Source organism: Cryptotermes secundus, unplaced genomic scaffold (assembly GCF_002891405.2).
Source record: "Cryptotermes secundus unplaced genomic scaffold, Csec_1.0 scaffold128, whole genome shotgun sequence".
Taxonomy (NCBI): Eukaryota; Metazoa; Arthropoda; class Insecta; order Blattodea; family Kalotermitidae; genus Cryptotermes; species Cryptotermes secundus.
The window spans coordinates 324,063-338,385 of NW_019726222.1; the positions used below are offsets into that span (position 1 = coordinate 324,063).

The 14,323-nt window shown below is 41.5% G+C and overlaps 1 protein-coding gene across 12 annotated transcripts in view; it reads left to right on the plus strand.

The window, feature by feature from the left end:
• The window catches only part of LOC111863876, a 369,328-nt gene that overhangs the window by 306,486 nt on the left and 48,519 nt on the right, over nt 1–14,323 (plus strand). For all 12 annotated transcript variants that reach the window (XM_033751237.1, XM_023850647.2, XM_033751240.1 and 9 more), the window contains 3 exons: nt 6,098–6,319; nt 12,081–12,273; nt 13,300–13,451. In XM_033751237.1, coding sequence (XP_033607128.1) covers nt 6,098–6,319; nt 12,081–12,273; nt 13,300–13,451 — 567 coding nt within the window. The remainder of the gene's footprint in view (nt 1–6,097; nt 6,320–12,080; nt 12,274–13,299; nt 13,452–14,323) is intronic.

The following is a 14,323-nucleotide window of genomic DNA, read 5'->3' on the forward strand; positions in this document are numbered from 1 at the left end:
TAGCTGAAGAGAAGCCGAGGTAAATCAGTCGGTATAGCGACCATGCTACATGCTGGATGACCGAGGAGTCGGGGTTCGGTTCATGGCAGGAGTGAGGTATTTTTCTTTTCTCCATAACGGCTACAGGGGTCCACACAGCCTCATTCACAATGTGTTCCGGGAGCCCTTTCCCCGGTACTAAAGCGGTCGGCTGGTGAAGCTGACCATCTTTATCTAGTACAGAGTTCAAAGATGGTGGAGCTGTACCTCCACTTCCCCATGTATGTTCATGGTGTTATGGTGAATTAATTAAGCACATGGCTGGTACTTCTGGGATGTTACGTCGTGTGGTCTACCGACGTTTCGGTGGCACATATTTCCTCTCAGGGTCGTGGAGTAAGCCAAGCAGATTGCACCAGTACGTTTGTCCGAAATATCGGTAAACATTTACCATACGGTAACTGGACGGCATGGAAATGTGCCAGAAGTTGAAACGACGATTTCTTGCTGAAAAGAGCGATTTCAATTAGGATATTTACAACAGCTGTAGCAACTTACATTTCAAACTGTATTCTACATTGTCATATGTGCACTACTGTCGAGAGTTAAAACTAATGAGACTTTTGGATCGAACACGGGATCTCATGACTAAACTGCCGAGTTTGCTGGTGCAGTCTCCCGAATGTCTCTTGTGATACGCATTTAAGCAACACATTTTTAAAATTCTTGTGCTACGCTTTCAGTCATGCTTCAACTTTCGCTGACGTACTAATTCATTCTCATCTGTGCCGGTGCCTGCACATTACCTGAGGCACTTTGAGGGGTTAGAACCGCTCCGCTGAACACCCATGCTGCTCAAAGGCATGAAGCTGACGCAGAATGGCGAATAATTGAATGAGAGAGCATCCCATATAGTATAACAGGATAACGTTTCAAAAGAGTCGCATCTGCACGTAACCATTGGCTAACAAACCGAATCCTGCGGATGGCAGTTTTGTGTGTGTGATAATCCCTAGCGGAAGTTTTTTCATATCGCACGCAAGCAGTTACTGAGTAACCACCATCAACACATGTCCGACGGTTGATTTCCGCCCGCTTCTCTCGGCCAGTTGCGCAGTTCTGTTAGGTATACGGGATGCTATAGTGTCGGCATTCGTTAATACGCTTAGATAACGCAGCGCGGTCAGTTAAGAAATGTGAGTCGTTTCATCTTCGCCTTTGCAGTTAGTACACTTTCTCAGGATGTTGGTTCCAGCTTTCCAAGTTTTCTCTCTTCTGGCAGTGTTCAGGTGCTTATGTGAAGAGCTCTGGGATTGTGAACAGTTACCGGGCAAACTCATCTTTAAAGTGTTATTGAATATGCAGTGCTACTTTGATTGTGTTGTTTTGTAGATTATAATGATATCCCCTATCAGATAATTACTCTTGTTTGACAGTTGCATTGCGAAAACTATTAGATTGTTCTTGTTATCTCATCTAACTGATAAAAATAACCCCTTCTCCCTAAAATCATTCATAGATTTGTGGTGCATGTATGTTTCTGCTTAAAGTGTGATGCAGTTCATATCGATTCAACAGTAAATGGCTCTGGATAAAAACAGGAATGTTAGTGTTTAGCAGTACTCTAAGTGTTACATAACCGAAATTGTTGTCTGTGTTTATTTAAACGCATTTGGTGAACGCCGTGGAGCAGCAAGGATCTGGAAGATTTTCGTGTGCCTCCATACAAAAAGTACACGTGGGTTTCTTTTGTGGAATGCAAACATAGGATGTTTGAGAGTCAATCCAGTTTGACGCTGTGAATATGCAGTTGAAGTAGAATTCGCATTCTTGAAGTACAGCAACACAACAATGTTTGTTCCCGATGAACCGTTTTCTTATTCTTGTATCCCTCTCTCGCTTTCGTTTGGTGGAAGCAGCCTGAGAACGCGTCGTCTCCGGAGATGGAGTTCAGCGGGTTCCTGGGTGAGTGCTTTCAGTCGTCATAATTCAGCGACGTCACTGTGAGGAACAAGCCACACAGCTTCAAACATGCGACGCTCTAGAAATGTACACGTATTTTTAGTTGAAGAATACCGCATTCTTATATGTGACAACATGTGATCTGGTAGAAAGGTCATTACTAGTGTTTCGTAGGAACCCTCTGCACCCATCTTCAGGGAGAACAATAATCCGAACGTGGAAAAAAATGATACGGTTATAGGGAGAGCGAGGGCCGGTATCCCGAGCAAACTACTAGGAGAAGAAGTATGTTTGTTCACCCACAATTCCAGTTCTATATCACTTTTTCCTTTCAACACTCGGCATCCTATTCTGCAGTGAAGGTGAAGGCAGCGTATTCCTTCAAAACGTTGGTAACGAGCAACCAGACTACACGGCGTCTCATTTTCATAATCACTGCCGTGAGGACCGCTAAACTCACAAGACCAATACCGCTTAGTTGTGTGTGGGAACACCTTAACAATTGAGTGACCGCTTATATCCATTAGGCCGTTATTTGAAGATACTAGGAATGAACCTGCCGTAGGCGCTTAATCACTTAAGCACCACGCCATGAAGACGTAGGAGAGTGAGAGAACGTATAGCTCCACCATTCTTGACCGTAGCACTAGATACAGATAAGTAGTCGGCCCGGCCGCTTAACCCCCGGTGAAAAAGCCATTGTACCAGTTGGATACAAGGCTAGTCGGGCCCCAGAACCAGTCTGGACGCTGTACGGCAAAGAAAAGCCTCTTGTCCCTGCCGGGAATCGAGCCCTGTCCGCCCAGCCTGTAGCCCCTCGCTGTACTTATACCATAGATAATTGCTCTTTCCTAATGTCCTGTAACATGTTACTGAATTTGTTGCCACAGCCTGAAATATGAACAAAGGAATGCAGCCAATGATCATGCATTGTTATATTGTGTGGATGTTCTAGTGGCGTAGGTACAAGGCGGGAGTGGAGTTATCGACTGCACCCGCGATCCCATCCTTCCTGTAACCCAAACTTAGCAGAAAATATTAATTTTATGGATTATTTTGCATTTCTATTTCATATCTTTTTTTCTCTCTCTTTTCTCTCTCTCTCTTTTCTCTCTCTCTTCCCCCCCCCCAGATAGCGTAGACGGTATAGCGACTGACTATGAACTGCAAGACCTAGGGGTCGGACTTCGAGTCCCGGTAGGGTCAAGAATTTTCTCTTTTCCATGTGTTCCAGACCGACTCTGGGGCCCACCCAGCCTCCTATCCGATGGGTACTGGGGAATCTTTCCCGGGAGTAAAACGGCCGGGGCGTGAAGCTGACCACTCACCTCCAGCAAGTGCCGAGGTCAAGAAAATGTGGATCTATACATCCACTCCCCCATATGCCTTCATGGCGTAGTGCTTAATTAGTTAAGCACGGACAGTTTTACCTTTTTGCCTTCTATTAATAGAGGTGATCGTATGTATTTAAATATTTACGTCATGTATGTAGTAGTATTACTAGTAATAACATTTTCGCATTCCAAATAGATCTGACTTTTCTGAAGTGAAATAAATTAAAGTGGTTTCTGCAGTTTGCGCTAATTGATAATGGTCATGTGAGCCCCAGTGTGTTAGGATTCATGTTGCGTGGATGAGGGTTTTGAGGGTGCGAGGTATAATTCGATAGAGGGACTGTTTTCCCAGCCCCTCAGAACGTCGCTACAATAGTGGAGTGCCATAAGTAACAAACTGGATCAGCATTAGATCGACACTAGATATGGGTGTGGTCAGCTTCATTCCGTGGTTTCTCGCTCTCCGGGTAAAAATAGCCCCTGGTACCCACTGGACAGGAGATTGGGTGAGCCCCAGAGCTGGTCTGGATGCTCTGGAATAGTGAAAAAGCTCTTGCCACTGCCGATAATAGAACCCCTGCCTGTAGCCTGTCACTATCACAACTGAGCTATCCCGTCTTCTGGCCGGTGGTTTTGTAGATAAGTAAATGAAAGGTAGCAAACACTCCAAAATTCTTTGGTAGAATGGCATTTCTGGTGTGAGAGATTTACACTAAAAGTTGTTTTTTATGTTGCTGATTTTGATTCATATTAGCCCATCAAATATGTAGGGCATAAATAATTTTTCCTGTTTCTTAATGGTTGAAAATACATTATCCTTCAAACAAGAATACATCTTTAACTTCTTAACTGCCATGGTTTCTTCAGCACCAGAAATCCAACTCTGTCACTCTTTTGATTATATTATCAATGCTGATATAGTGGTTCATAATCCGATATTGGACTTGCGTTAGATAGCTCCAGATGTTGAGTAGACAGCCTTTAGGTGGAGTTCTATATGCTGATAGCCGTCAGGATAGCTCAGTCGGTATAGTGGCTATGCAAGGGGCTTGAAAACTAAGGAACCAGGGTTCGATTCATGAGGAGGGCAAGCATCCAAACGGCATCTGGTACCCACCCAGTCTCCTATCCTACATGTACCAGTCACTTTTCCTGGGTTCCATGGTAAGAATGTTGGGAGCTATACCTCCAATCCCCAGTGTTTCTTCATGGCATGGTGACTATTTAAACATGGGGAAAACTTTACCTTACTTCTGTAAGCAGATATGCATATCAGCTTGGTACATTGATTCCGTTTTGCATATGTTAGATGCAGAGGACTTGATTTGCTTTTCCGTGTGGTACATCACTACAAAATTAGCCTCTTCTGTTTTAGTGTTCATTTTTTAAAGCAAGTTGGCTAGTTGATAAATTTAAGGGTCGTAATGAATACTGCAGTATGTAAAAATTATTAAGATTTTCTTTGATTTTTTTCTGACATCAATATTGTGAAGAGTATTGTCGTCTAGGTTGTATTGTTGTATGGAAAAAGCCTAACATTTAGGAGGAGTGTCTGGCTTTCTCCAAAGTACATGATGTTCGAACCCAGAAGACTGTACCTTTATTATGATTTTGTCTAATCAGGTGTCAGTTCCATTAAGTGCTAAAACGGAAACTGTTGTTTTCTTTTTCGTGCCTTTTTGTTGGAAAATTATGTTTTTTTTCCTCCCCCCCATTACTACCCAAATGTTTGCCAAGACTTGTGGACGAAGACTTTTCAGTCTGCAGTGGCTACAGGATGTCATCTGAAGATACACTCAGAGAAAACCTTTGATAGTTTCCCTTTGTAAAGTTGTAACCCATAAATGTATATAATAAATGGTTTCTGAGATAGAAAGCTTCATGGACTGTGGTCTGCAAGTGAACTATACCGATCGAGCGACCATCACTTGTCGGCGTAGTTAGTGCCGTCTTTTGCGGATAGAGGGTGTCACGTGGTCAGCACAACGATTCCCCTTGGCCGTAATCTCGGTTTTCTGGATTGGAGCCGCTTTTTCCTTGAAATAGCTCCTCAGTTATCCTCACGAGGCTGAGTGGACCCTGTTCCAGACCCACTACATCTCAGAAAATATTGTAGCTCCGGGAATCGAACCCAGACTTCTGGATCTATAGCCAGGAACTCTGACCACTAGGCCACAGAAGCGGTTTCTGAGATATAATTATTTTATTTTGGATACCTTTCATCCGGACACCCTTTATATATAACCTTCAGGCACTGTTACTAACTATTGATGCATTTTTTCCCATTTATCCCTCCCCCCTCTAATTTGAACAGGTCCTGTGGTCTGGGATATAATGCTGTGCAGTCCATTGAAAGTTAACCATGTTTTGGAGGAACGTGTAGCCCTGAAGATGGAGGTGATGTTTGCATCAAAATGTCGGTTGAATTTCAGCATATTACATGGTGTTATATCCCAGAAGACAGAACCCTTCATAACCTCTGCTGTGAGAATGTCATATCCCACAGGTCATATCTTCTTGACAGTCCTATAAAACATTTATTTGTAACTTCGATTTTTTCATGATTTTTGTTATGAAATTTGGTATTGAGGCATTGGAGTTGAGTCTAATATATATTCTTGACATTTGTCAGGAGATATTGAGGAAACTCACGAAATGATGCAGGTTAACTGATTCCATAGCCGGGATGCAAACTTGCACTTTTGTGTAAATGCATATGTTGCTATATACAGAAGATATATTGGATACATGAATTACTGCTTGGTTTCAACAGGTATTTTGCTATAAATTAACGAGTGCTGGTGTTACTGATATTGTTGCAGACACCTCTGAATGTGACTGACAATCTCAGTGAGCAGCAGTCCACAAGCAGTGCAGTAGATGTACGATGTAGTCAAGTTGACATTGCCGATAACTACACCAAGAAGAAACATGTTCTACGCCTGAATACCCTCAGTGGCTCAGAACTCCTACTTCAGGCCGAAGATGCTGATAATATGGTACAGTGGATCCATGCCCTTCAAGCCCAGGCTAATGAAAAGGAGGTATGAGCATGCTAATCTTCAGTAGTAAATGACCTACTTCAAAAAAATCCATCCCCAGAAATATATTGCCTTGTTTCCTACTGTCACTTCAAAATATTGGTTTTGGACTGTGATTTGTGGAGCCCATAGGAGCATACAAAATGTCATAGTTATGGATGATGTTCTCTTTATAATGTTTTAAAAATAATACTTTTGCAGTCTCTTAACCCATTCACATTATGAAACAATTTCCTAGGCGGTGCGTGTATCATTGTCAGATTTTACCGTAATGAAGCAGATCATCTAACAACAATATGTATTGGTAGTGATTAGAAATTGGTCCATCAGATGTCATCATAGACATATATGTATCATAGAAGGCTGTGTTGAAGCAAAGAAAACAGTTGTGACTCAGTGAAATGCTAAGATGAGTGAACGTACCATTTCATGTGCTTATGGATTCTTTGTGCATTATTATTATTATTTTGGAGGGGGTGGGTTTTCCCATGCACTGCGACCAGTTGTTGATCTATTATGCGTCCCCCTGTAATTATTCTACCAGTTGCCATGCCCTTCGAGTACTGGTGCTCTCTATCAGCCCCGTTTTGCCAGCGAGGTCGGCCACCTCTCTGGCAGTGGTCCCCGATACTTCCCCATCTACTGGAGGAATTGGAAACTACTTGGGTGGGAAACTTTTTGCCTAGTTTTGCTCAGAGGTCTCCTAGAGACATGAGGATCTTTTACGTGCTGTAAATCTACGACACAGGACACACGGCTTAAAGTCCCTCCCGGAGGACTTGTTCCCTGAATTTTTCCACCCTTAAAAATTCCACGACCTCCGCTGAGTTTGAACCCGCGTACCTTGAGTCATGAGGTGGGAACGTTACTCCTAGACTATGGAGGCCACTTTCTTTGTGCATAGTAATGGACCACATTAAGTAGATATCTGCAAGGAACACCAGGAAAGAGAAATCCAAATAAATGACATAAGTCTGTATGAAGTTTCGCATTCTGACTTTACTGAAGAGCTTCAAGTGATAAACTTTGGGAACAACTTCTTTAAGATTTAAATTACGTCTTTGTCGGTTATTACCTACTACAGTAAATTCATATTATCCAGTATGTATTGAGGATAGGTTCTGGTGGTTTCATAAGAAAAACTGTTATGGAAACCCAATACAAAATAAAGGGAATATGTTTTCGCTTTAGTTCTTGCGTGGTAGTTTTCCTAGGTGACAAAGTGTACTGATGGGGGAAACATTTCAATACATATTGTAACGTGTTTCATTACTGAATATTCCATAAAGATCGTTAATTGGTTTATTGAACAATCTACAAGTAACGGCTACAATTACTTATCACACAGTTGCGGGGTTTCACACTTTATAACCCTAATCGCATTAATCTGTTACCACTGTTGCGGGGTTTCACGATTTATAACCCTATGCGCAAATCAGTTCACTCTGTGTTCAGTAGTCTACACGTTTACAGTAGGGGAGCTATGTATCACTATATCACACACTCCCAATTACACAATCACACACATGTCCAGTTCTTCTTTCCGCGATGGCTGCTATACTCCAACTGTAGTCGGCTGACTGGAGAACTGTTGATAACACGCTCTCGCTCGACTACTACCGATCTCTGCGACTGCCACAGTACAACTCGACTCGGAGACTGTTACGTTACAAGTGACCCGCAGCTGCTGTGCAGTTCCCTTATATAGCCGCAGTGGTGCCTGTTGTGTGCCATGTCACAGGAGTTGTTGACTGCTGCCTAGCAACCGCGATATCCCTTGGTGACGTGACCACTGTTGACTCGCGTTGCATAGCTACCAGGTTGCGGGGACTCGGCTAACTTTGGCTCAGCTCGGCACGTCACCGCGGGGAGAGTGGCGGGGTGATGACTCACCTATTACGCGAGCGCTATGTTACCGCCACGTGCCGCTGGGGATGTAGGGGTCCTCCATTTCGCAACATGTCACCACAGCTACTGCTCTCCGCATTCCAAGCCATTCAACTGCTCTGAAGATGGAGGCGCTACGTTCCTCCGAAACGTCGGCCAAAACGAAGAATACACGGTGCCTAAACCCAGAAGACGACTTTCTTCATTGTCATCGCCGTGAAAACCTCAAAACTTACATGTCACAATATACTTTAACAGTGCCACAAATTCAGTTAGCTTCTACCGGAATACCACCTGCGTGAGGGACAAAGATGGGTAGTCCCACTAGTGGCAGCTGGGAAAGTTAACACTGCATGGCGGGTGAACATGCATGGCATGAAATTAGGATACAGAGAGAACATGACAAATACAGACCATGAGCTGCAGAGATGAAATTTTTGTGAAAAGTGAAAGAACATACTCTTGAAGAATTATGGCTTCTGGAATATAACATCATGCATTCCTTTGAAAGTCGACTGATTTTTCAGGGGAAATGTTGCCTCCATCTTCAGGGTCAAAGAATAAGCCGAAGAAGGAACCAGAATAAAGCAGGTAGCAAGCAGAGCTCTGTTTACCACCTGTTTGATGCTAGTTTCTTTGCTCCGCACTCGTTTCTTACTTGGCTTATACTTCTGCCTTAAAAATGGAGGTGACATGACCCTCCAAAACGTTGGTTGACTTTGAATGGACTACATGGAATTATATCCCAGAAGACAGAACTACTAATAACCACTGGTGTGAGATCCTCAAATGCTATGGACATACTCTTATTTACCAGAAAATAAATTAAGAACTGTTGAACATTATGAATGCTGAGTTTGAAATGGCCTGCAAGCATCAGATAATGTAACCAGCAAACCTCATTTCCCATTTGTACCAAGTAAAGAAAAATTCACTGTACAATGTGTTCTATTTCATTCTTATCCTAATAATGAAGTTAATTGAAAATTATTTATGTTACCATTAGGTTGGAGAAAGTACATTGTCTGGTAAATGAAAACAAAAGTATGTGTTCCTGGAACTTAGTTTCACACAGTGCAGGTTTTGTCTCCCAATGATGTAATTGATGATGATAAGATAGTAGAGTATTGAATAGGAGGATAACAAGAACTTTCAATAATGACACTACATAAGTGGCAGGGAAGACCATAAAATCTTAAATGTCCATGCTTTATTTCCATAATTTGAAGTGTGTATGTTTGTTTTTGACCCTGCAAATAAGATAAGTTTGCTCGTCTGACAGCATTTGTTAGATGTACTGTAATGTTGTCTTCCAGCACAAAAAAGGAATCCTTTATTGTGGTAGCTTGTTATCATCTCAGGTAGAACTAAAGCTATAAAATAAATATTCTTTTGAATATTACAAGTGCCAGGACTTGGTGTGTTTAACTTTTAGTATTAGGTATTTCTAATCAGGGAGTCATTTGTAGAATTTGAGGTTATGAAATCAGTGATTATGAAGAGTTTTGACTTGGGGGATATAACACTTTGTAGTCTAAGTCAGCCAACATATCAGATGAACATGTCGCCTCGATGTGCTTACTGCCAGCTTCATGCTCTTTTCTTGCTTGGCTTTTTATTTTTTATTTTTTTTTTGGCGGCGGGGCTGAAGCTGGAGATGACTTGTTCCTCCAAAACATCGGTTGACTTTCAATGGGCTGCACAGTCATGTATCCCAGAAGATTGGACCCTTCAAAGAAGTGACAATTACTACAAGAGGGTTTATAAAGTTAACACTTAATGAATAATGTCAAGTCCGTGATTTATTTTATCCGTCTTCTAGTGCATACATTCATCTATCCCCTCTTCTCACTCTCACTACATGTTTCGGCACAAATGTGCCATCTTCAGGTGCTGATACAATCCACGACAAACTAGTTCATTGCATGCCTTGTCTATACATACTAAAATAACTAAAATATATATTTATCATATATACTGATAAATGTTAAGTGTTAAAATATTAAAATTATACAGCATATTTCATTCTTACGTCGTGTTTCATTACGCGAGTCACGTCTATCATCGTCTGTTGGAGCACTCTTTCACTATCGTGTATTGTGCTCTATGTTGCGTCTCGCTCCTGTGACTGCGTGTGTTATACACGCAGTCACAGGAGTGTCCTTGTTCTCAATTAATTAAGGACTATGTCATGAAGACATGGGGAAGTGGAGGTATAAGCTCAGTGGGTATGGCGATGGGCTTGGGCTGGATGGCCAGTGTTTGATTCCTAGCAAGGGAAAAAGATGTTTCTCTACTCCACAGCATCCAGGCCAGCTCTGGAGTCAGCAGCCTTCTGTCCAATGGGCACTGTGGGCTCTTTCCCCAGGGTTAACCAGTGGTAAACTGAAATTATGACCTTGAGACAATTTTATTATTGCATAGAAGGATCAACTTTAACTTTTAGGAGGGGTTTAAATATACCAGTATACTTACAAAGGAATTCTAATCAAGAGTGTGGTGCTGTATGTAAAAGTACAGTTTTATTCAAATGAAATAGTTTGGGTACATTATAATTAATTTGTAACAGAGGTATATGTTACTGACTTATTTCTTGGTTAAGTGATTTTTTTATGTTCAACATCATTGATATATTCCTCTGCATGTCAGTCATTCATAGAAGCATTTTGTTAACTACTGTATGTAATATAGTGGTGAATGCCACCAAGGTTCTTAACTTGCATCATGTAATCATTTTTTTCTTGACTTGTCACCTTAATACAAAGTCTGGTTGGAGTACAAGGCATGACCTGTGTAAACTTTCATGTGTGCCGTGGAATGTGAGATATACAGCTTTGCCCAGGAGATATTCCTCATGTTGCATGACTGCTGTCTCCTATGATAGAAGAATTCTTATGTCAATATTAGCTTTATTGAAAACGTGCCTTATATTGGAACAGACATTCTGATGACTAGGTGTGTTCAGTTTGCAGATAAAGAGTATACTGATAACCATAACCCCCCCCCCATACTGGGTGCATGTTTATTTTTAGTGTGTCTGTCAGACAGCTGATTAAACACTGTTGAAGGTATATAACATGATTGGAAAGTGCCCCAGGTTGTAACGTTAGGATTTGTTAATGTATAATTTTCTTTGCATTTCATTATATCCTTCATAGTTCATATGGCATACTTCTAAAATCTCAATGAACAGGAAAGAATTTCACGGTAGTTGCGATAGTTTATGCGGAAACCTTCAGTGATAAGCAGTGGAATTATCGTGCTAAGACAGTCAGTAGGCCAAGTGGAAGGTGAACTGGACCTTAGTTGACAAGGGTGTGTGATGGTGTCTGTTGTGAGTATGGTGTGTGCTGTTGATTTTCATGGGATGTTTTTCAGCACTAGTAAGTATGTATCAAACTTTCTTATCCTTAAGGTAATTTTGACCATTAAGAATCCAACACAGCCCCTCTTCCTTAAATTTGAACTCCAATGTGTGTAAGATTACGTAGCTTTTCTAAGTGTATGAATGTGTTCTTTTCTCTTCAATTTTGTTGAAATAAAGAACATCCTGTCATTAACTGTTTATCTTTGCAACTTTCTGGGGGTGCTGTGTTTTGTTCTATTTAAGAAACTGCTGCAGAATTTAAAATTGTTTATCATAATTTAAGCATTATATCCTTGAGTTTTTATTTATAAGTATTGCAATGCTGGTAAACAGATACCTGGGGCACTCTGAAGCATTGACAGCATATTTAAAAGATTTAACATTGAAAATGTTACAAACATTGTTTGTGTTTTGTTGGTACAGGTGCATTTTAATTAGATTCAGTTTAATGGTAGAGGATGAAATGTAAATTTATTGACCATGTTTGAAGTGTATTTAAATTCGTTTCAGAATTGCAGTAGCGGCGGCAGTTCAAGACAACAGCAAAAGTCATCACAGTCAACTGGAGCTGTAAGTGGTGGAGGTAACAGCCGATTGTCACCTCTCCCAACCCACAAGGGTATCCGCAAATTAACATCATTTCATAATCGTTCACCCACAGGACAGTCTCCAGTCAACAAAACACGCAAGCCAAGTCAAACAGGTTAGAATAGAAATAAGATCTATGAACTTGTGAATGGGTGCTCCCTTTGCTAGGCAGTGGTTTTGTAAACACATGTCTGCAGCAGTGAATAAACATGCAACAATAGAAGACACTGCATTTTGTATGCAACCATTGCTAGCCAACAGCACAGTAAACACATGTTCACATTAATGAATGAACACATAACAGTGGAGAGGCATTGGGGGCAACATCATCTATGTGGTCCATGCCCAGTTTGTATAACAACCAACTGGACAAGCCTGTCATCTGACGGTTGAGTTGGAGGTCTGAGTTTGCGGTTAAGAATCTTGAGTCTCAAGTTCCAGTGTCAGCAGCCATTACCTAGCAGTGATTAGTGAACAAACGGAAGACTTTATAGTTGCAAGTTATAAGCATTCAGTAAATGCAGTTATCATTCCAAACACCATATGTTACAATATCTTAGTAAGTCCTTGAGGAACTGTATGTGTTGCATCTTTATACATACATGCATGTGTTCAATGGTATTGTCAACTTTGGAGCTATCATAGAAAAAGGTAAATTTGTCCCTGTGCTTAACTAATTACGCACTACGCCATGAAGGCTTATGGGGGAGTGGGTGTATAGATCCACATTTTCTTGACCTCGGCACTAGCTGGAGGTGAGTGGTCTGCTTCACATCCCAGCCGCTTTACCCCCAGGGAAAGAACCCCTGGTACCTGTTGGGTAGGAGGTTGGGTGGACCCTAGAGCCGGTCTGGACGACATGAAGAATAGACAGTCCTTGACCCTACAGGGACTTGAACTGTGACCCCTCGGTCTTCCAGCCCATAGCCAATTGCTATATAGACTATGCTATACCAGCTCCTTGGAGCCATCATATACTTTTTATATGTGTGGGAGCCAACTTTCCCTCCACTTCTGGTATCTCTGATATAATTTTGATGTTCTATTCAGCAATAGGTACATGCTTGTGAGTATTTTGTAAACATTTTCCACTCTGATTTAAAATTATTAATTATGAAAATATATACTTCTTTTACTACAGATCAGATTCCATCTCCCAAGACCAAAACATGGAGGGGCAGAGTGGCCAAACAGTTACGTCGTATTCAGCAGGGTTCAGGGTCTCCAAATTCTCCCACAGCTCCCCATCCAGAAGGTGTAACCATTGGCATTCCTCTAGAAGACTGTCCACAGGTAGGGAAAATTAAATTAGCCTCCATGTTTTACAAAATGATATTCCTGTGAAGCATATGTTTTAAGTGGTTTTTCAGAATATTGTGTTAGTTTCATCATGTTGTGTTGTTGCTGTTGCTAAGTAGTGACTCTGTAAAGAGTGATCATGTCTGGGCAGTGGCTCAGTAAACATTCCCATTGCTAGACAGCGGATTCGTAGTGATGCAGCAGGTGGACTATAACAATGAAAACAGTGTTTTTATGTCGTCAATGCCGAGATGTTGTAAGCAAGGGACAATGTTAGTTGTCAGTTGAGGTCTGTATGGGAGGCTGTGAAGAGAGGACCAGAGCGCGTGAAGCTGAAGAATCTTCACCAATAGAAGCCATTGCCAGGAAACAGCTGGTGAAGATGCTGCAGACTGGAAAAAGTCTTAGTGGGTTCTGTTGCGATTTGTGAATTGTGGAGATAAGCAATGGCTCCGTAATTGCTTGTAGTTCTGAGTTGTCTGTATAAGTGGTCATTATTGACTTGTTCTATATCTGAGGCAGATGCCTCTATGGATTTTTTGGAACTATGAATGAATGAATGAATAAATCCATTTACCAATTCAAACCCCGTCTGTAGCCACACACGTACACTTGACAGTATATCCATACATGTAACAGTATCATGCTGGGGGACTGGCAAGAACAGGATCTGAACAGCCGTTCATAGGTCCTGAACCAGCTTGCAGCATCTCAATTGGAGTTGCCAAAAAAAGCAATCAGAGACTGGACTGATAGAAATCATAAAAAATACTGGGAATCCATAATTGGACTCAAACAGGGAAAGGGTTTTATAGCAGGACCCTCTGCCAGACGAACGAAGGATCTGTTGATAGTAAAAAGAGGTC